Raw genomic sequence first — 23,648 nt, 5'->3', positions numbered from 1 at the left:
ATAAGACCACTGCCATCCATGATTTGATTGTGGATAAAGGTGCCAATTTGGTGTGCATAACCGAGACCTGGGGGGGTGAGCTGGGAGGAGTTGATCTGACCCAGCTTTGCCCATCTGGATACTCGGTGCAACACTAGCACAGGCTGCAGGTACAGGGGGGAGAAGTTGCTGCGGTCTACAGAACTTCCACCTCTGTCACCAGGAAATTACTCTGTCTTGGAACTGGCTGTGAGGACCTGCACCCAGTGTCGGGCTGAGGAGACAGTAAACTAGGGTTTCTGGTGGTGTACCGTCCACCCTGCTGCCCGGCAGCTTCTCTGACAGAGCTGGCGGAGGCCGTCTCGGCTGTGGTGTTGGAGGAGCCCAGAACGATAGTGCTGGGTGATTTCAATCTCCATGCAGAGGCTGCCTCTAGTGTTCCAGCTCGGGACTTCATAGCCTCCATGACAACCATGGGACTGTCTCAAGTTGCCCAACACATAGGGCAGGGCACACCCTCGACTTGGTTTTTGCTCCAGATGGAAGAAGAGGTGGTCTGGAGATGGGGGGGGGGATGTCACTCCATTGTCATGGTCAGATCACTTTCTGGTGAAGTTCAGACTTATGGCTCCAATTCTTCTCCGCAGGGGTGGTGGACAGATTCCTGAATGCCCTGGGGGAGTTCCCAGTAGATAGAGCAGGTGACCCTGTTGAAGCCCTTGTCATGCTGTAGAACAGAGACATGCATTTGGGCTCTCGACATGGTTGCTCCCGAGCACCCTCTCTGGCATTGTGGAGCCCAGTTTGCACCTTGGTACACCAGTGAGCTAAGGGCAATAAAACAGGCTGGATGACGGCTAGAGTGCAAGTGGCGAAAGATGTGCTATGAGGTTGATCAGGCATGAGTAAAACATCATAACTGTGCCTGCTGTATGGCAGTGAGGGTGGTGAAGAAGGCCCATTTCTCTGCCTCCATTGCATCCTCAAGTAGCCGTCCAGTGGAGCTTTTTTGTATTGTCAGGGTCTGTTGACACCAACTCCAGGATATGGAGTTTTAGACCCTTCGGAGGCCCACTGTGAATTTTTTGCAAGGCACTTTAAGGGTAAAGTTGCCGCCTCCATAGGAGTCTTGATGCCCCATCCACATCTACTGTAGTCCCTACTGAGGTGTCCAGTGCAACGTCTGCTGCAACTTCTTGGGAACGGTTTCAGTTGATGCGGCCTGATGACGTGGACAAGGTGCTTGCAATGATGCGGCCAGCTACATGCCCTCTCGACCCTTGCCCTTCTTGGCTTATTAAAGCTTGCCGAGGGGGTTTGACCGAGTGGATGCAAAGTGTGGTCAACTCATCATTGTGGGAGGGAGTGGTTCCGGGCACCTTGAAGGAGGCGGTGATCCGACCACTCCTGAAAAAGCCCACCCTGGACCCATTGCTTTATGACAACTACCGAGCGGTCGCAAATAGCCCCTTTTTTGGGAAGGTGATTGAGAGGGTTGTGGTGCAGCAATTGCAAGTACTTTTGGATGAAACAGATTATCTTAACCCATCCCAGTCTGGTTTCAGGCCTGGTTATGGGACTGAATCGGCCTTGGTTGCCCTGATGGATGACCTTTATCGGGAGAAGGACGGGGGAGTGCGACCGTTATTCTTACTTGATTTCTCAGCGGCTTTTGATACCATTGACCATGGTATTCTTCTGGAATGACTTGGTGAGATGGATATTGGAGCCACTGTTTTACAGTGGTTCTGATCCTATCTCCAAATTCGCTCTCAGAGAATAGCATTGGGTGACTGTCTTTCGACCCCCTGGCAGTTGTGCTGTGGGGTGCCGCAGGGTACTATCTTGTCCCCCATGCTGTTTAACATCTATATGAAGCCCTTGGGAGCAGTCATCAGGAGTTTTGGGGTGAGGTGTCAGCAGTATGCTGACGATACCCAGCTCTATTTCTCTGTAACATCTGAATCAGGAGAGATTGTGCAAGCCCGAGACTGCTGCCTGGACTCTGTGGTGGGCTGGATGAGGGCCAATAAACTGAGTCTGAATCCTAGCAAGATGGGTTGGTGGTTCCCGAGTTTGGATAATTGGTCAGTTGCCTGCTTTGGATGGGGTCGTATTCCCTCTGAAAGGGCAGGTCCGTAGTCTGGGGGTGCTCCTGGATCCATCTTCATTGCTAGAGGCCCAAGTGACCTCCATGGCTAGGAGTGCCTTTTACCAGCTTCAGCTGGTAAGACAGCGGCAACCGTTTCTGGACAGGGATAGCCTGACCACTGTTGTTCACGCACTGGTAACTTCCAGGCTGGATTACTGTAATGCAATCCATGTGGGGCTGCCCTTGAGGTTGGTCCGGAAGCTGCAGCTGGTGCAAAATGCAGCGGCGAGACTGCTTACTGGGGCAGGGTATCACCAACCTGTCACCCAGCTGCCCATTTGCTACCGGGCCAAGTTCAAGGTTCTAGTTTTTGTGTACAAAGCCCTATACGGCTTGGGACCAGGATACCTGAAAGACCGTCTTACCCCTTATATACAGATCACTGCGCTCCTGCAGATACCATCTTATCAGGAGGTCCATTCTGCACAACATAGGGAACTGACCTTTAGTGTGGCGGCACCTACCGTGTGGAATTCCCTCCCCTTAAATATTAGGTAGGTGCCATCTTTGTTATCTTTTTGGCACCTTTTGAAGACTTTCCTCTTTGAACAAGCCTTTTAAGTTGAGACCTATCCCAGTCTGCATCTGTGTTGGAATTGCTTTTAGTAATTTTTTTTATTTTAAAGAATGTTTTTTTAACCCTTTAAAAATGTTTTTAAAGCTTTTTTAAAAAAATGTTTTTAATGTTTTGTTTTAATGTATTTTAAGGTCTGTTTTCATGTTTTTATGTGTTTTTAGTGCTCTTGTTTGCCGCCCTGGACTCCTGCTGGGAGGAAGGGTGGGATATAAATCAAATAATAAATAAATAAAAACCTGTGTTGCCATGTAGACCTATCCTGCTGGATTATTTGCTGATGTCCAGGAAACATCCAACAAAGTAGTTCACATAGCAACACTAGTGTAATGGCTTAATTAGGACCAACAGAGACATTACAAAGTGAACTTTCAAGTTGAGCAGACCTCTTCTTCAGGGTAGATACTAAAGAAAAACAAAAAAGCAGAACTGGAGAAGCAGGGCGCATGTGGAAAAAGCCTGCAAATCTGTAAGAGCTGTTTTGTGTACCCAACCAAGCAGGAGTGAACTTCCTGAGCTTCAGCTGATGTGTGGAAAGTTAATTTGTTTTCTGCAGGGATCAGCTGAATGAGCAGCCAATCCAGCTGTTTCCATATCTGCTCCACACCTGACATCACATATGATGTTAGGTGTGAGGCAGGTGGGTATGATTTTTGGAAAACTGCCTTGTTAGCCAAATGGGGATGGGCTGACAGGATAAATTTGGCCCACACGGCAGAGGTTTCCCACGCTTGCCCTTCTCAGCTGCAGTCCCATCACCCCCTCCTAGGCATGGCTATAAAACGTAAGAGAGAAAAACTCTTGTTGACACCAATGGGAACATTTTCCTCTCTAAGGCTGATAGCTGTGTGTAGTGAGGAGGATTTTCATCAGGATCACAGCTGGGGCAGGAAGCTATCTTCATGCTGATGAAAATATCTCTCCCTGTGTCGTCTTTTAAATTTAAAAGGGAACCTGATGTGGTTTCTAAAGATCCAAAAATTGTGAGGTCTAAACACCTAAATCTAGACAAGGAAACAAAACTTGTGTCAAATACAAGCATAGCATATGGCGGATTAAGCCTCTGATTATGTGTACAGTATTCTGTATTTCACTTTACATTGTGTAAGGTTTGTGATAGGTGTTCTTTATATTAATTGCCCTGGGAGTCCCTCTAGTATGCAGAATAAACATTCTAAATGTTACTCTTTGCTAGGTTTATTTTGAAGCTGCTGCGTGATCCACATACGCCACAGTAAAAGGAACCCCAGATGCATCATGCTTTTTTAATGGGAAGAATCATGTAATAAAATGACTAATTAGACTACTAATGAGTGTAAAGAGTAATTAAAATATTTCTACTTTTTGCCAGCACCAGACTCTGAAATGTTGTAAGTCTCAGAGGGCTGGAATCTAAATCCATTATGAGTTATTTTGAAGCATTTGGTTTATGATGAGCCAATTTACAGTCATTACTGTTGGCGGGCGGGGAGGGGGCATCAGCATTTGCCAACAGTCCCTTTTGGAAAGCAGGTAGGAGACTGGTATCTGACGTTTTGTGGGAATGTGTGTCAAACTCCAAGTCCTTTTATCCTTATATATAATTCTTCTCCCTAGCGGCCCATCCCTTCAGTTACTTTTTCCTAGGGTATAGGTTTTGTCAGAACCTTAATTTGCCCATTGTCCTTAACATCACACTGGGCTGAAAGGGACACAAAGGATGGAATCTTTTTTTGAGAATGTATGTTGATTCATATACCATATTACCCAGGCTGTCGTGTGTGGCAAGCAAAGAATAGGAGTAAGTAAGACCACTAGCACCTGTTGATTATGGTATAAGTTTAGCAAAACAATTCAAATAAAGAGAGACAAAAACATTTTCCCAGCTTAACAATTTGAACTTGGAGGGAGCCAAGCCTTTGGGTATATTAACCAGTGGACCAGAAATTCTCATGTTTTCTGTAAAAGCTGATATGCATTAAATTCAGTTTAAAATTGTTCCCCCCAGCAGTTGCCTCCACATAGTTAGTTGGTATTGTCTATCCATATTGCTTCTAACCCCATCTTTTATCTTTCACACACAGTCAAGCATGCAGGCAATTGACCAGGATGACCTCCACCTGAGATTTCTAGGAAGCAGTATCTAGAGCAGGGGTGGGTAACCTGTGGTCCTTCAGATGTTTTGAATTCCAACTCTCATCAGACCCAGTCAGCATTGCCAATAATCAGGGATGTTGGGAGATATGGTCTCAACATCTGGGGGAGTCACAGATTATCCACCCCTAGTCTAGATTCCCCATTCCCATCCTGAAGTCTGAGGCAAGCATGTCTATATAAAAGAGAAATTGTCTGAGGGGAAAAATGAAAATAGACTGCCTTCAAGTCGATCCTGGCTTATGGCAACCCTATGAATAGGGTTTTCATGGTAAGCGGTATTCAGAGGTGGTTTACCATTGCTTTCCTCTGAGGCTGAGAGGCAGTGACTGGCCCAAGGTCACCCAGTGAGCTTCATGGCTGTGTGGGGATTCAAACCCTGATCTCCCAGGTCGTAGTCCAGCACCTTAACCACTGAAGCAGCATTAAATGGGAATAACCATGAAACAACTGAAGAACAATAATGAGAAAAAGGTATAGCTGTTATGTTCTGCTAATGGTGGCCTGCCAGACCTAGCATCCCGTCTTAGAACCATAGTTAGTCCTGTGTACCTAACACTAGACTCTTTCTGCAGTGGCCTTCTGTGTACATTTCTGCCTCAGCTGCAAGACTTCTGGCTCTGGTAGCTGAATGTTGAAGAGAGGATGCATCTGCATCTGTATGTGTTCCTTCATATTCAGATGTTTCACCCCTTGAGTATAGAAGCAAAATCAATGCATTAAGCCAGCTTAAAATATATTTTTTTAGTGTGTCCACCACTCATGTTCTGTCTCTGTGCTTTTTTCACCATGCTGCCACACAGTGATGGCATTGTTACTTGGAGAATTGTTCTACAGTAGGGCCCCACTCATACGGCAGGTTAGTTTCCAGACCCTTGCCAAAAAGCGAAAACTGCCGAAAAGTGGATCAGCTGTAGCGTGGGGGTCTGAAACCTAACCCGCTGATCACACCGGAGGAGGAGAAGATCAGCTGTAGTGTTGGAGTCTGGAACCTAACCCACTGATTGTGCCGGAGGAGGGGAAGATCAGCTGTAGCGCACTACAGCTGATCTTCTCTGGCATGAACAGCTGTAGCGGGGGAGTCTGATTGTGCCGGAAGAGGAGAAGATCAGCTCCTCCAGCGAGATCAGCTGGAGCTTGCTGAAGGTGATCTTCCCCTCCTCTGGTGAGATCAGCTGGAGCGCAATGAGCTCCAGCACCCGCTCCAGCTGATTGCCCCGCTGGCACCGTATTAGCAGAATGCCAAAAAGTGGGGCGCTGAGAAGGGCGCGCTCTTAATCCTCTTAAGAGGCATGATGAACAAATCTTTAATGTGCTTACCTTGAACATGTAAGTTAGGAGCAGGTTAGGAGGTTTCTACTGAAATTACAGCTGGCCGACTTCCGGGAAGGGTGACTTAGCCTGTGCCTGCTTTTGAGACGGGCTCCTGCCTCAAAAGAAGCTTATTCAGATATATCAGTCAGATTTTTTTTTTTTTTGACTGATTAAACTTCTCCCGGGTAGGGAGAAACGAAGAGATTAACCTCAAAGCCTATTTTTGTTGGGACGACCAGATCTCATTAATTTATGGGACGAGGTCCAGCCGACGAAGGTGGGACGGATTTTCAACAACAAGCTCTATCTGATAAAGCGAACGTTCATCTTATCTTCTAAGAGAGAACGCACTAACAGGCAAGCACCCTTCTTTCTATATTTTTCTTTTATTTGACTTAAATTGTTGCTGTTTAAAAGAGATTTGCCAGATTGATCGGTTTTTGACATCTCACTGGGGAGCCATAACTTCTCTCTGCTACTCACTAATTAATAGCTTATCTCTGTTTTTGTTGCAAAAAGCTGTCCTGGATTTGCATTCTAAAGATATACACAGAAGAGGGATTTCTATTCCAGATTTTTATTTTGAAGAATATTATATTGTCTGAGACTACTCTCTTTTTGGTCTATTTTATTTTGACGAATCTGTTTCCTGACGACCGCCATTAATTGTTTCGATCCTGGGAACTGCATTTTGTTTACTTAAGCATGGAGAGATAAGGCTGTCTGCTCTGTTTATACTGTGATGTCACCAAGTTTGGAGTATTAACCCAATTGTTGCTGAAATAAGAAGTGGTTTTCCTATATTTTTCTTTTAAAATGGCAATTAAGAAAGTGGCTGAGAATCTGGAAATAACTATGTTTCAGAAAATAATGGATGAGATTGAGATAACGAAACAAAACCTGCGACAGGGTTGTAAGGAGCTGAAAATTGAATTGAGTAAAATGAAGCAGGAGATTAAAGATATAGGGGTCCCTGTGAGAGAGGTGACCCTGGAGATTGGAACAAACGTGGAACAGGGAAAAGATTTGGAGTCTATGGACTTTAGAAACAAAATCTATTGTTTGGAGACACAGGAGATTAAAGACATAGGGGTCCTTGTGAGAGAGGAGACCCTGGAGACTGGAACAGGGGTCCCTGTGAGAGAGGAGACCCTGGAGACTGGAACAGGGGTCCCTGTGAGAGAGGAGATCCCGGAGATTGGAACAAACGTGGAACAGGAACAAGATTTGGAGTCTATGGACTTTAGAAATAAAATCTATTGTTTGGAACTCAATGTTATCTCTGAAGAAATTAATGAAGATTCTAGAGATAAAGTTATCAATGGCATGGATAATCTTCTGGACTGGAATGATGTGATGGAGCCCAATATAGAGAAAATCTATGGAATTAACTGCAGCCATGTGACAATGGAAAAACTTTCAAGAGATGACCCAGTGTATTTTGAAAAAAAGAACAGAGATATGATTTTACAGCAGTATTTCAGCAACCTATTCAGAATGGATGGCAAGAAAATATTTGGGATAGAGGTAATTCCCATCAGACTCTTACTATATGACTATGGCTTTGACAGCAAGATTATTATGGAATACTGATAATGGAAGATTGGATACTGAAATTACTGGACTTAACAAGACTACTGAAGATGGAAGATGGAAAATGGAACTAATAGGGATAATAGAATAATGGCTACTGAAATTACTGAACCTAACAGATTCTGATGTGATGGATTAATTGAAATGTTTATTTTGACTATGGTTATGACAATAAGATTATCATAATTAGTAATGAGATGGATTAATCGATATGCTTATCTGGAAAAAAAAATTGATAGATATATTTCTTAAAGAATTGAAACCTCTCTTTGACTTTTTGTGGAAAGAATAAAGTAATGTTTATGAGATTTGATGATTAAGTAAGATAACTACTGGAGGAAAGTGATTTTATAATATGACTTAAGAGACAGGATTGTTATATATTATAGACTTATAACTGATTTGATCTTTGACAAATGGGAAGTCAATATTTTACTCTTTATTTTTTATTTTTGTTTTTTTTTTCTTTTTTTTCTTTTTGTTTAACTATTTTTGATTTTGTTTTTTGTCTTTGAATGTTTTATGATTTCGTCTTGTATGTTTTATGAAAATTTGAATAAAAATTATTGAAAAAAAAAAAATGAAATTACAGCTGGCCATTGTATATGTAGGATGTATATGTAGGAGATGAACAGTGAATGTGGCCTTATTTATATTGTATCCAGAGGCATAGTTAAGATGCATAAAAGTAGCACTGGTGACTATGGTTGGTTAGAATATATTCTCATTGTCTGTCTGTTTATTTTTAGGCCTCCTGGGCTGCAAATCCTTAGACTGATGTGAGGTTGTCTTGATGAATGGTTCAGAATGCTTGAACACCTCCCCCCCTTTCCCCCTGAACCATTGACAGATTTGTGTCTCTTTGGGCTTCCTAGATGGATTTGCATGTTGATTATCATTTCGTGGCTCCTGTGTGTCAGCTTCTGATGTAAGAGACACAGTACAAAAGGAAAAAAAGATGGGGAGAGAAGAAGGGGAGAAAGCAGTTCAGGGAGATAAGGAACCAAATGTAGCTGGTTTCACAGCAGAACAGATGGAATGAGCCTGCTTCCCATCTCTCGCTCTGCTGCAGCCTGATAGAATGGCTGCTGCCATATAGTGGTTGAGGAATGTGCCTGTTGGAGTTGGTCTTTCAAAGAGCTGATGGAGTGTCCCTGCTTCCCAGGGTTCCCTTTAAATAAATCAGCACTTAGGTTCATTAACTGCTACTTTGTATGTGAATGTCTTTTTGAAACATTCTGGATAAAGAATCTATGTCCCAATCAGTTGTTTTCTAACATGCACTCATTGGGTGCACAGATACTTGATTTTCTTAGGAAAATTCTTGTTGGTATGTGAAAAACATACTGTGTGAAATGCTGGTGTGAATATCTACTTTGTATGCGTTGTCTCTAGTAAATGGTCATACTGAAACAGTTAATCTTTGCACCTCTGCTATCTACCGCAGAACAGAAGTCAAAGAGCAGTGATTTAGGAGTAGTGGGGGATGAGGACTCAGATGCTTCACTCATTGTAAATCTACAGGCATGAGTTGCAGCAGAAAATTAGCTCATTCTTCAAACCAGGGAGATAGACCCAATTGCTTAATAATCAGAAAGTGACGAGATACAGAAAACTGAGTGTCAGGAAAGAATCAGAAACTTTCACTGTGTTCTCTGCTACAAGTAAATGTAGCCAGATGAAAGGAGAGAGGCAAAGAAGCTGCTGAAAGTTCAGCCTACACAAGCAGACTCACTTCTGTACTCCCCTCTCCCACTTTCTCCTATGAAATAGGATATGAGGCTTCCTCAACACAGAATCTATCTACTACACAAATGATACATCTCTATTTGACAGGAATGAACAGGTGTAACAGGCTGCTTTTTCCTATCATCCAACAACACTGCTGACTCTGATCTTTTCCTGTACACTGAAAAATGAGTGTGCTGTTGCACTCTGATTAAACTATCCCTTTGTTTTGTTTTTTCCCTGCAATTTATTTTTGCGGTTATTGAATTCCTCATCTTAAAGCACAGGCTCACCAGTTTATTTTTATGTTCATTACTGAGAAGAAAAAAACAGACAGCTTGCATGGAGGAACAGCAGCCTTATCATTAAAGCTGGGCCAGAAGGAGAATCCTGGCTGCTGCTCCTGCTGCTGTTCTTGAACGGTTTGCTTGACTTGAACACACAATGATAGAAGCCCACCCATGAGGGCTGGTTAGAGATATAGCTGCTACTTTGCTTAGGATTGCCAGTTACAGTACCATTAAGCCATTGTTTAAAATCTATGGATTTGGTTTTATGTTTCAGCCTGCATATGGTAGTTTGTTCTGTTTCCATATGCCATGGTTGACATGCCTATGTGCACTTTTCAGACATGCAACCCTGACATTTGGAGAGGATCTTTTAACATTGTAGTAATGTTAGTGTTCAAGCGCTATTGAAAAATAGCACCCTTTTGTAAGACAATTGAAGAAGCCTGAGGTGAGAGAATTTTATTATGAAGAAATGAATGAAACAATTTATTTAAAGCATTTAATGCAAACCAGCATTTATGTGGTTAATAAAAGTTCAACCCTATTAATGATCCTGGCAAGAATAGGTAAAAGCAATGGCTAAACAGAAAAGTAAGCATGTGCTATATAATTTTGTAATTCCCTAGCAAGTGTAAGTGTGTGTGTGTGTGTCTATGGAAAGAGGTGAGAGAGGAAGAAAGGATGGTGGACACAATTAGAGGGTTTCAAAGTAGTCATTTTGATAATGATGAGGGTTTCTGGAATGACATGCATAGGGAACAGTTTTTGGGGTGCAAAGAAATGGGGATATTAAAGGAGAGGGACAGGTGCTTTTCTTGGAGTGGGGCAGAGTGAGTCACAGGGAGAGAAGGAATGCAAAGAATGCAGTGGTTTAGCAGAGTTCAGGACTGAAGAGCTTCTATCATTGGTGTGCAGAAAAACTAGTTCAAGTACTCTTTCAGAAGATTCCAGTGTACTTGTTTGAAACCTTCTCTGGATACTGGACAGAAATCCTGTAGAGACAATAGGATTCAGCCTTAGTTTATTGGCCCTCATCCAGTCCACCGAGTCCAGGCACCGGTCCAAGGCTTGCAGGGCATCTCCCAATACAGATGTTACAGAGAAATAGAGCTGGGTATCATCAGCATACCGGTGACACCTTGCCCCAAATCTGATGACCACTCCCAAGGGCTTCATATAGATGTTAAACAGCATTGGGGACAAGATGGTACTCTGTGGCACCCCACAGCACAACTGCCAGGGGGCTGAAAGACAATCATCCAATGCTATTGATATCAGCAAGACTAGCCCCCTTGCCGATGAATGCATGGGATCGAGGGTTCTTGTATTCTCCGTGTCTACATAGAGTCCTTGGATGTTGAACATTAGGTCACGTAAGCTCACAGGTTATCAACAGCAGTCTAGTGTAGGCGGAAGATAGAGGAGACCCCACTCAAGAATTCTTAAGTCTTGGGAGGTACCAAAAGTTTTCTATTTGGGAGTCAGACTTCAGACAGCAGAACAGTCTTTGTAATATATGCTATTTATTTATATCTTGCATACTACAACTAATAAAATGCAGTCTAAGTGGCCTTAGCCATCATTGGAGAAATAGAAAAATAGAAATATATATAACATCAAAGTATAAGACTGAAGGCACATCATCTTAGTTAAAACAAGTTACAATGAAGAACTGACTTAAATTCTAAGTCATATCACAGAACCAAAGTTACAAAATACACAGAAATACATATGATACATCACCCATCAGATGTCATGGATGGAATAGATGGATGGTTCTCTTCTGCTTTCTTTGACCCCCCCCACCACTCCAGCAAAGTCGAGGGGTTCTGAGTGCTATGCACCCTGGCTTTTTATACACTTTTTTATCTAAGGGGAGGCGTGTTCCCATGGTCTTATCAGCTACTGCCTGGTCACAGCTCTTTACTGTGCCTCTTTATACAGCCTCATCAGGCTCTCCAACAGTTCTTTAGTCAAGCTTCTGGTGGGAATTCTATTTTCAACTATCCAGAAAGTCTGCTTTCCCTGTCTGCAAGTCTCATCTACACCATATCATGAGCTTTCTTTTGCTTCATGTTGATAGTAAACATAACGCATTGGCTACTTGCCCAGACATTTTAGCTCTATATCTGCACTCCGCTTTATTTATTATTTATTTATTATTTGATTTATATCCCACCCTTCCTCCTAACAGGAACTCCTTTAAGAAAACATTGTTCAGAAGGGAGGGTTGGAGAAACCTATTTTCAAAAGAGAACTTTTCCTCTGCTGTATGCCATACTAAGCTACAAGCTAAGCCATTATAAGCTTATGTAAATTATTTAGCATATTATATGCACATTTTAAGCCATTCCCCCGTGAATGAATCTGTCATCCTGGCATCTCTTCTATAGAGTTCTTCAGTGTATTGCTTCCATCTTCCTTTTATTTCATCTTGGTCAGTCAGTGTGTTCCCCTGTTGATTATTCAACATCACTACTCTTGGTTTAAATTTCCCTTTCATTTCTCTAATCTTTTGGAACAGGGCTCTTGTTCAACCTTTTTTGTTGTCCTCTTCTATTTCTATACAGTAACTATTGTAATAGTTTTCTCTGTCCCTACATACTAGCTGCTGTATTATTGCATTTAGGGTTCTGACTGTGTTTCTATCTCTTTTTGCTTTTGCTTTTCTTCTCCCTTTAACCATTTTAAGAGTTTCTTCAGTCATCCATTGAGGTCTTTCTCTCTTTTTAACTACAATTACTGTCTTTTTGCATTCTTCCCTGATAATGTCTCTGACTTCATAGTTCTGGTTCTCTGTCAGCTAAGTTTAACGCCTCAAATCTCTTCCTTATTTGATCTTTATGTTCTTGTGGGATGTTATTTAAATTGTATTTTAGCATTATGATTGCTTTGTTGGTCTTCCTTAGCTTTACTCTGATTTTCGATACAACCAGTTCATGATCTGTACCGCAGTCTGCTCCTGGTCTTGTTTTTGCAGAAAGTATGGAACTTCTCCATCTTCTGCTACCAATTATATAATCATTTTGATTCCTATATTAACAATTTGGTGATGTCCGTGTGTACAGTTGTCTTTTAAGTTGCACAAAAAATGTGTTCGCAAGAAACAAATTACTGGCATTACAGAATTCAATAAGTCTTTCTCCTGCTTCATTTCTGTCTCCTAAGCCCCATTTCCTCACAGTTCCTAGTTTTTCTCTGTTCCCTACTTTTGCATTCCAGTCCCCCATGATTATCATTACATCTTGTTTTGGTGTGTGATCAATTTCCTCCTGTACTTCTGCTTAAAATCTCTCCAATTCCTCTTCTTCTGCATTTGCTGTTGGAGCATAGACTTGGATGATTGTTAGGTTAATAGGTTTCCCATTTAATCTCATTGATATCACTCATTCAGACCTTGTGTTGTAGCTCCTAATTGCTTTTGCTACATCATTTCTCACTATTAAAGCAACCCATTTCTTCTTGATTTCTCATTTCCTGCATAAAATATTTGTAGTTGCCTGATTGAAAATGTCCCATTCCCGTCCATTTTAGTTCGCTCACACCAAGTATTGTAATGTTGATGCGTTCCATTTCTTGCTTGACAATTTCTAACTTTCCCTGGTTCATGTTTCTCACATTCCATGTTCCTATTGTGTGCGTCGTGCAACTCCGGACTCTCCTTTTGCATCTGTGCGCATCAGCCTCTGGGCTTCCTTTCGGCTTTGACCCAGCTGCGTCATTAGTCACAGCACTACTCGTACTTGTCCTTTGTTCTTCCCCAGTAGCTCAGTGAGTGCCTTCTGACCTGGGGGTCTCATCTTCCAGCACTATCTCGTGTTGCATTTTGGATACTCTGTTCATAGGGTTTTCATGGTAAGAGATATTCAGAGGTGGTTTACCATTGCCTTCCTCTGAGTTTGGATGCATCTTAGTCTGGTGTCTCAGCTTTGACCATTTCGCCTTGGGTGCCGCTGCGAGGAGTCTAGCCTCTTGGTCTATACTCCTGATGGCATTGCTCTCAGCTTCTTCAACACTCTCAAACCCCCTCACCATGTCAAGGTGTGCATCCTAAAGGGGGCTTTGACATGTACCCACATTTAAACTTTTTTTATTTTTTATTTTATTAGATGTATATCCCGCTCTTTTCCCGAGTAGAAGCCCAGGGTAGCAAAACAAAAGCACTAAAAACACTTTAACACATCATAAAAAGACTGTAAAATATATTAAAGCAAAACAATCATTAAAGACATACTTTAAAAACATTTTAAAACTTTTAAGACATCTATCTTTTTACAAATGAAGGTTTAAAAACATATTTAAAAGCAATTCCAACACAGACTGGGATAAGGGCGCTACTTAAAAGGCTTGTTGAAAGAGGAAGGTCTTCAGTAGGTGCCGAAAAGGTAACAGAGATGATGCCTATCTAATATTTAAAGGGAGGGAATTCCAAAGGGTACGTACCACTATACTAAAGGTCCATTTCCTATGTTGTGTGGAATGGATCTTCTGATATGATGGTATCTACAGGAGGCCCTCACCTGCAGAGTGCAGTGATCACCTGGGTATATAAAGGATAAGACAGTCTTTCAGGTATCCTGATCCCAAGCTGTATAGGGCTTTGTACATCAAAATTAGAACCGAACTTGGTCCAGTAGCTAATAGGTAGCCAGTGCAATTCTTTCAGCAGCAGAGTGACATGTTGGCGATACCCTGCCCCAGTGAGCAGTTGCACCACCACAGTTTGCACTAGCTGAAGCTTCTGGACCAACCTCAAGGGTAGCCCTACCTCTACATAGAGCGCATTACAGTAACCGAGCCTGGAGGTTACCAGTGCATGGACAACAGTAGTCAGGCTATCCTGGTCCAGAAACAGCCACAGCTGTCTTACCAGCTAAAGCTGGTAAAAGGCACTCCTAGCCACTGAGGTTACCTGAGCTTCTGGCAAAGATGGATCCAGGAGTACCCCCAGACTACGGACCTGCTCTTTCAGGGGGAGTACGACCCCATCCAAAGCAGGCAACTGACCAAATATCCGACTGCAGCCTCTCTCTGGAGTCAGGGTCAGGCAGGTGGTGCCAGTCCTTGCAGCACTTACCAGGGACGTCAGCTGTCTCAAGAGATAGCAACCCAGAGGAATGAGCAAGCAAGTGCCCAGATGCTCAGATACTCACTGCCAGGGCAGGTCTTCTCCAGTCCCCCAGTGCTGCAGCTGTTCCCCTGTTTTATAACACAGAAACATCGGAAGCTGCCTTATACAGAGTCAGATCATTGGTCCCTCTAGCTGTGTATTGTCTACACTGACTGGCAGCAACTCTCCATGTTATTAGATAACAGTCTTTCCCAGCCCAACCTGGAGATGTCAGGAATTGATCTTGGGACCTTTTGCATGCAACACATGTACTCTATCACTGAGCTATGATTCTCACCCCAGTTTGATCAGATTGGTCAGGGTAATACTACTCATGTTCAAGAACAATTTGATACTGTCAGAAAATCTGTTCTGTGTTGTTTATATGAAGCAACAGTAGCAGAAAAGTTTTGCCTATTGCCTCCACCTGTGTCACTACCAGTAATCAGAGAAGGTTTCAAACAAGTACACTGGAATCTTCTGAAAGAGTACTTGAACCCTCTGGACATAGACAGGGTTGGGCAGGTGTGTTGTCTAGTTGGGATGCTCCTGGATGCCATCCTGTTACTTTTTTTGCAGGTGCCCCCCTCCCAGCCCCTTTCCTATCTGTCACACGCACCCTACAACCATGGAGAAGGAGAAGGCAGGAAAGGAGGGCCCCCTGGGCTCAGTGATAGAGCAGGGGCCTTCACAACAGCCTCCCCAAGCAGGGTGAGAGTACGGAGGAGGAAGAGGAACAGAAAGAGGAGATGCCACACTGTGGGGCAAAAAACAGGCTGCAGGCTGGCATGGGCAAAAAATCCACTTAATTCTGATGTGGGGAACAGTGTCTGGCTGTGTTGGGGAGACTGTTGCCAAGGCCTTTGTTTGGACCAGGGGGACCCTCCTCTCTTGCCTTCTTCTCCGTCGGGGTGAATCTACAGTGGCTGCAGATCCCATCACTAGAATTCCCTTGCATGCTGGTTGGCTCCAGACGTTTTCAGAGAGGCAAGGAAGGTGGATAGCTAAGCCCAGGTATTTACTCTCCTAAATTCTTTAGACTTAGGTTCCCAAACAGAGGTCTGCACCTTCTTTGCCCCGTGGCTTGGGCTTACTTTTTTAAAAGCTTAGGCTGCCAGCCAGCAGCAAACTTCTGGAGAGATGTGCTTGCTTTTCAAAACAAAGTTGTGGAGGGAAGGATGGAGCAGTGGGTGGGACCCTGCATGCTCAGGTTGCTGTTGTCTGCCAGCAAGGTAGAGCTGGTGGCAGTGCTTCCTTGCCTCAGGGAGGATTTTTTCTGAAGAGGTGTGGGTTGCTCAAGTTGTATATGAAAGAGAGGAGCTGTGAGGGGGTTTGGCATGATTCATGAAGGGACCCTGCACTTCTGAATTTGCCATTTCGCTAATGGGGCTAGGTGTCTTCCAGCTGAATTAATTTAAGCACATCAACATTGCATTTGGAAAAGAGTAATAGCCAAATTACATGTTATATAGAGATCTGTGGATGGATTGCAAATCATTTTAATTTAATTAAAGCTTAAGGTTACTAACTTGATCAGAACAGTTCTTTTACCCCACAATGTTTTCACAAAATTGCTAGCCTAAGTGGCTGCTTGCCCCTTAGAGCTTAAAATGTTTATACGTTTATTTCTTTTAAAAGTATGCTGCTTAATGTAATTAAAATCTCTAAGCAGTTTACAGAAAAGCAATAAAAATACAGCATTCAAAATTCCTAAAAACTGTATTAAATAACATAAATTAAAACAGAATAGAATTTATATATCACAAATAAAACTGAGCAGTGTACAAACAAATTTAAAATGAAGCAGAAAAGCTTGTGTAAACATACACATTTTCAAGAGACATTTAAAGGCATTTCCTACTTCATGCATTACCTGAGAGAGGACATTCCAGAGGGCGAGTGCTATCACCAATAAAGCCCAGTTCTGCATAATAACTAAGTGACAATCTGATGGTCATGGAACGACCAGCAGGGTCTCCCTGGAAGATCTTAAAGATTACCTTGATCTCTACCAAGGGAGAAGGTCCATGAGGTATTAATTAAGAATATGGTTTTCCATTGACAGTACATATAAGTAGTTCATCAGAGCCTCACTTTTGAGGTTGGTTGATTGCTTTTAGCAATTTATTCTATAGCTGTCCATAAGGTGATTTTACTTGGATATTTCAGTCTTCATTTTGCCTTATTCATCTTTTGGTATATTCATTCATCTTTAAATGCTTGGTAGCCCTTATGTTTTGCACATTACGATGGTGCTATGAGGGAAGACTGAAATCTTACAACATTGCTGCTGACTTCTCCACACCTCAAAATAATAATTTGAAAAAACTCACAGGTCACTCCAGAATCTCTCACAACCTAGAGGGTCTCCTGAACATCTTGACCTCACCCTAGTCTCCCACTCTAGGGTTTATGGACAGGTACCAAGGTCTGATGGAACTTCTTTAGGCTGCCCACAGCTGTGTCCTGTTCAGCAGTCACTCAGCTGCACTTCATACACCCAGTTCCAGGCCATAGCACACTTTTTGACTTTCCCAGGGGGTCCAAATGATGGCAAATAGGACTCCACTCACAGTTCTTTCTCTGGCCTCTGCATGCTTCTCCTATTCCAGCTGCTTGGAAGAGTGTGCTATATAGCAAACTCTCCAATCCCTTGTAAAGAGGTTATGTAGAATAGGAATATGTGAGCAGGGTGGATCTGAATAAATCAAAGTTCAGTCATGTGTTATCTGTTTATGAAGGAGTCCCCCACCAGTGCCTCAGGAACACCAAATTCTCCTCTTTACTCTAGGATAGCAGGGAAAAAAGGTCATGCTGCATGTAGCTAGTAGCAAATCAATAACTTTTATAAGTGCTAAGCCCCACCAAAACTAATTATTTTTGTGGTCCAGAAATACATTAGTGCTGCATTATGATGCTGGCATAGGCAAGTGAAATCCATCAAAGTCCCTGTTCTCTGTTGGTGGGGAAGAGCAGTTTATTTTGAGAGGAAGCTCCTTCTCCTGTTGCAGGCAGTATTAGAGGGGTTTTTTTGGGGGGGGGCACAGTGTTGAAGGGAAGTGGAGCAGTGACCATGATTCCTTCCCAGAAAGCTTCCTGCCCATAATGCTTCCTTCCTAATAGCATATAGCAAAGCTTGAGCTGCATGCTACCCTGTCCCCCTTCTAAGAGTGAAAAATTGGATTTACTGTGTTCTTGTTGGGAGGCAGTTTACCTTATCCTGAGGAATGTGTATGTTTGAGTGGAATATTTATAGAGGGTATCACCCAGGTTAGGTGCTCCTGGTGGCTTCCCTTTAGCCTTGTTCTCCTTGGGTTGACAATACTGATATTTAATGTTATTAAACAAATACTTTTTGTTGAATTCAGTGTTTTAGCTTAAGTATATCTATTCGTGTGCCTTGCTCCTCTATTACTTGTTTGTAACAAATCCTGGCTCTGCCTGTAGCAGTAGGTGGACAACTCAAAGTATACTATCCTCCAGAATGAAACTTTACAATCAGTCTCCCCCACCGAGCTCATCACTGATAAATAATATCCACTTTCTCCTTGTTGTATGAGTACAGCTGCCATTTCAGAATTGTTTTTGCTTGTCCTTTTTGCTCATTATTGGACCCTGTATTCTGTACAATTATACTGTATAAAATAAAAAATAAAATAAAGAGTATTTTTGGAGCGCTTTTGCAAATGTTCTCTAGTAGCTGAAGGATAGAATGGTTCATTGTGGACGAAGTTGAGAGAGAACTTCTGGAAACTATAGAAAAGGCTTACATTAAGGAAAATTGATGCAATGGTTGTAGATAATAGTTTGGGTCAGTCATGACACACCTAATTCAGCCTATGAAGCAAATTGGTGCTTTCTATGGGGTCACTGTAGCTGCCACTCAGGGTTTTTTATTTATTTATTTATTTATTTTATTACATTTTTAGACCGCCCTATAGCAATAAGCTCCCAGGGCGGTGTACAGCATAATAAAACAGGTTAAAATACAAGTAAATATATTAAATACAATGTAAATACAATACACAATAAAACATAATTAAAAATTTTCAATTTTCAATTTTAAATTCAAATTTTTAAATTTTTAAAATGCCTGGGCGAAGAGGTAGGTCTTTACCTGGCGCCAAAAAGATAACAAAGAAGGCGCCAGGCGTATCTCATCAGGGAGGGCGTTCCATAGTTCGGGGGCCACCACTGAGAAGGCCCTAGCTCTAGTTATCGTTCTCCGTGCCTCCCTATGCGTTGGGACACGGAGAAGGGCCTTCGACGTTGAGCGCAGTGACCGGGTAGGTACATAGCAGGAGAGGCGTTCCGCCAGGTATTGTGGTCCGATGCCGTTAAGGGCTTTATAGGTAAGAACCAACACTTTGAATCTGGCCCGGAAACATTGGTAGCCAGTGCAGCTGGGCCAGGACAGGTGTTATATGATCAATTTTTTTTGTCCCAGTAAGAACTCTGGCCGCAGCATTCTGCACCAGCTGAAGTTTCCGAACTGTCTTCAGAGGTAACCCTACGTAGAGTGCATTACAGTAGTCCAATCTAGAGGTTACCAGAGCATGGATAACTGTGGCAAGGTTCTCCCTATCCAGATAGGGTCGTAGTTGGGCTACCAGCCGAAGCTGGTAGAACGCATTCCGTGCCACCGAGGCTACTTGAGCCTCCAGTGACAGGAGTGGATCTAATAAGACCCCCAAACTACGGACCTGCTCCTTTAGGGGGAGTGTAACCCCATCTAGGGCAGGTCGGACATCAACCATCTGGGCAGAGAGCCCCCCCACCAACAGCATCTCAGTCTTGTCAGGATTGAGTCTCAGTTTATTAGCTCTCATCCAGTCCATTATCGCGGCCAGGCAGTGGTTTAGTACATTAACAGCCTCACCTGAAGAAGATGAAAAGGAGAAGTAGAGCTGCGTATCATCAGCATATTGCTGGAAACGCACTTCAAATCTCCTAATGACCTCGCCCAGTGGCTTCATATAGATATTAAAGAGCATGGGGGACAGAACTGAACCCTGTGGGACCCCATATTGGAGTATCCAGGGACTCGAGTAATGCTCCCCAAGCACCAACTTCTGGAGACGATTCTTGAGGTAGGAGCACAGCCACCGCCAAGCAGTGCCTCCAACTCCTAAGTCCGCAAGACGTCCCAGAAGGATACCATGGTCGATGGTATCAAAAGCCGCTGAGAGATCAAGGAGAACCAACAGAGTTACACTCCCTCTGTCTTTCTCCCGACAGAGGTCATCATACAGGGCGACCAAGGCTGTTTCTGTACCAAACCCCGGCCGAAAGCCCGATTTTGTCACTGCAGATATTGGCAAAGGACAGTTATCCTTCTAATCCCAAAGAAACTCTGCTGGGTGTATGTGATTCTGGGTGATCACCAATTTAGTCATCATGATACCCAGGCCATTTTGGAATCTTCATTCCTTCGGTTTCAAACAGCATTCATGTTCAATCCTAAGGGTGTAAAGGACACAGCCTAGATTCCTGGCTTGTATAAAATTAAATAGACCTGCATAATTCCTGAAATAGGTTGTCCAGCTCTTCAGCCTTTTAAAATTGTGGGAATTTACTTCTGGAATTTACCCTGGCTGATAAAATCTACTTGAGAGGTACACAATTTAAATCAGGCTCCTCTAGTATATAACACTGTCTTGGAGCTGGAGATCTCTCAGTAATATAACTGACAAATCTTCAAGAAATGGTGATTCTATAGGACAGTCAGAAGTGGCTCACCTGGTGGGTTGGAGCCACGATGCTAGCTTCCCAGTAGGTGGGTTGGAGCCACGATGCTAGCTTCCCAGTAGGTGGGTTGGAGCCACGATGCTAGCTTCCCAGTAGGTGGGTTGGAGCCACGATGCTAGCTTCCCAGTAGGTGGGTTGGAGCCACGATGCTAGCTTCCCAGTAGGTGAGTTGGAGCCACGATGCTAGCTTCCCAGTAGGTGGGTTGGAGCCACGATGCTAGCTTCCCAGTAGGTGGGTTGGAGCCACGATGCTAGCTTCCCAGTAGGTGGGTAGCTGTTGCTTACTGACAGGGCCAACATGGCAGGGAGATCAGCACGGTGCAAATGCCTTAGTGAAGCCCATTTGATTGTCCTGCTGGTGTGTTTGCACTGCACTGACCTCCCTGCTGCCTCTTTCCTCTTCTGTTAACCAACAGCGACCCACCTGCTGGGAAGTTGGCATAGCAGCTCTGCTCCATCCAGCAAACTGTTTCTGAGAACAGCCATTATAAGATTTGGGTACTGTCTGAAACTACTTAGCAATAAAAGGCTGAAAGATTCCAACAAGCATAATACATGCAGGTCGACCTGAGCCCAGTTTTGTCAGAACCTGTTGCAAGAATAATGGCAACTTTGGAAATGAGAGTAACCCATGACTATATTCTATTTTTATGTAGCAGAATGTAGGCATCTTCACATTCTGGGTTTATCGCTGAGGCCATCAGAAGGAAGGGAACCTGCTGATTGGTACCTCTCCATTGTGCCTAGAGGGAGGCCCAGTTGAGAACCCCATCATTTCAGCAGCATTGTTTGACAGATTTTAATTACTGGGAACCATTTATTTATTTATTTATTTGATTGCTTGCTGTGAAGAAAAAAAATAGCATCTGTGTTCTGAAACAGAAAAATCTAGATGACTGAACAGGCCAAGCAAGTTGTGTCTGTATGTGTACATACAGCAAAGCTTTTGACAAAGTGCCCCACGATATTCTGATTAGCAAGCTAGCTAAATGTGGGCTGGATGAAACAACTATCAGGTGGATCCACAGTTGGCTACAGAATCATACTTAAAGAGTGCTAATCAATGGTTCCTTTCTAAACTAGGGGAGGTAATGAGTGGGGTACCACAGGGCTTGGTCCTGGGCCCAGTGCTCCTCAACATTTTATTAATGACTTGGATGAGGAGCTGTAGGGAACGCTTATCAAATATGCAGATGATACAAAATTGGGGGGCATAGCTAATACCGTGGAAGACAGAAACAAAATTCAAAGGGACGCTGGAGCATTGGGCTGAAAACAACAGAATGAAATTCAACAGGGATAAATGCAAAGTTCTACACTTAGGAAAAAGAAACCAAATGCACAGTTATAAGATGAGGGATACTTGGCTCATCAGTACGACATGTGAGAAGGATCTTGGAATTGTCATTGATCGCAAGCTGAATATGAGCCAACAGTGCAATGTGGCTGCAAAAAAGGCAAATGCTATATTAGGCTGCATTAACAGAAGTATAGTTTCCAAATCGCGTGAAGTACTAGTTCCCCTCTATTCAGCACTGGTTAGGCCTCATCTTGAATACTGCGTCCAGTTCTGGTGTCCGCACTTCAAGAAGGATGCAGACAAACTGGAACGGGTTCAGAGGAGGGCAGCAGAGATGATCAGGGGACTGGAAACAAAGCCCTATGAGGAGAGACTGAAAGAACTGGGCATGTTTAGCCTGGAGAAGAGAAGACTGAGGGGAGATATGATAGCACTCTTCAAGTACATGAAAGGTTGTCACATAGAGGAGGGCTGGGATCTCTTCTCGATCGTCGAGTGCAGGACATGGAATAATGGGCTCAAGTTGCAGGAAGCCAGATTTCAACTGAACATCAGAAAAAACTTCCTAACTGTTAGAGCCAAAGGACAATGGAACCGATTACCTAGAGAGGTAGTGGGCTCTCCGACAATGGAGGCATTCAAGAGGCAGCTGGACAGCCATCTGTCAGGAATGCTTTGATTTGGATTCCTGGATTCATTTGGACTCGATGGCCTTATAGGCCCCTTACAATTCTACTATTCTATGATTCTACTATTGTAGAATCTGCTTTAGGCAAACACAAGAGGAGGACTTCAAGGACTAGTTTAGTATGGTGCCAAAAAGAAATCCTAGGTAACTTGGTGACCACCATATAGTCTAACTTTTTCATTATATTTCCAGGGAGAACAGATATGTGTAAATATAACCTTTTGACCTGCTCATTTTTGGTTTTGTCAGCTAAAATGGCATCACAGCCACACAAAAGAGTAGAAGAAAAGGCTTCTATGCAACATGTAATTGGGGGAGATCGTGCCTCTGTAACCTTCATACATGGGTGTAAAATTCCTCTCTTTGTTTCAGAGCCATTATCAACCACTTCAATCCAAAGATAGAATCTTATGCAGCTGTGAATCACATCTCACAGCTCTCAGAAGAACAGGTGAGTTGCATGCATCTTTTCCATAAGTTATTCCTTATGGTACACTGTTGTCCAGAAGAATTAAACTGCCCCCACCCACCCCCGAACTGGCTGCATTAGGAATTTTTATTATCCTGAACCAGTGCTTAGCAAGCTGTCAAAATACTAGCATATGAGCAAGAAGTGGGACTTGTGCTGTTTCTGAAAGGTAGAATTGTGGCCTAGGGAAAAAAGACTTTTTCCAAGACCATCCTGAATTGAAAGAATGCACAGTGTGCTTTCTCATTTGCAAATGTGTTCTCTCGATAACTGATGACTCTGAAATGTGCAATGAGATCTTGGCATGGGTTGATCTGCCAATTAGAGAAACATGTGGCATGCAACTTCATTTGGGGAGTGCTTGGATTATTAGAACATATGCAATAGTTGATTCAGACTTTTCAGAGTAATGGAATCCACTAAACCATGAGTAGCTATTTTAAGTACATTTCTAAATAGGAAGATTTTTCGTAGGGAGAGCAATTAGGGTTACATTTTATTTTCTCATAATTCCTCTACTTCCTTGCCTGTCAGAGCTGTGTAAATGGGTCTTCTCGAAGTTAAATAACT

At 43.0% G+C, this 23,648-nt stretch overlaps 1 protein-coding gene across 6 annotated transcripts in view; it reads left to right on the top strand.

Annotated features, from left to right (window-relative positions):
* Positions 1-23,648, top strand: part of ARMH3 (armadillo like helical domain containing 3) — a 239,573-nt gene that overhangs the window by 143,541 nt on the left and 72,384 nt on the right. For 5 of the 6 annotated variants that reach the window (XM_061636248.1, XM_061636249.1, XM_061636250.1 and 2 more), the window contains one exon: positions 22,982-23,060. The exons of the other annotated variant lie outside the window; for it this stretch is intronic. In XM_061636248.1, coding sequence (XP_061492232.1) covers positions 22,982-23,060 — 79 coding nt within the window. The remainder of the gene's footprint in view (positions 1-22,981; positions 23,061-23,648) is intronic. 6 annotated transcript variants of the gene reach the window in all.

The sequence above is a fragment of the Rhineura floridana genome, chromosome 7 (assembly GCF_030035675.1).
Source record: "Rhineura floridana isolate rRhiFlo1 chromosome 7, rRhiFlo1.hap2, whole genome shotgun sequence".
Lineage (NCBI taxonomy): Eukaryota > Metazoa > Chordata > Lepidosauria > Squamata > Rhineuridae > Rhineura > Rhineura floridana.
This window is presented reverse-complemented; position numbering and strand designations above follow the sequence as displayed.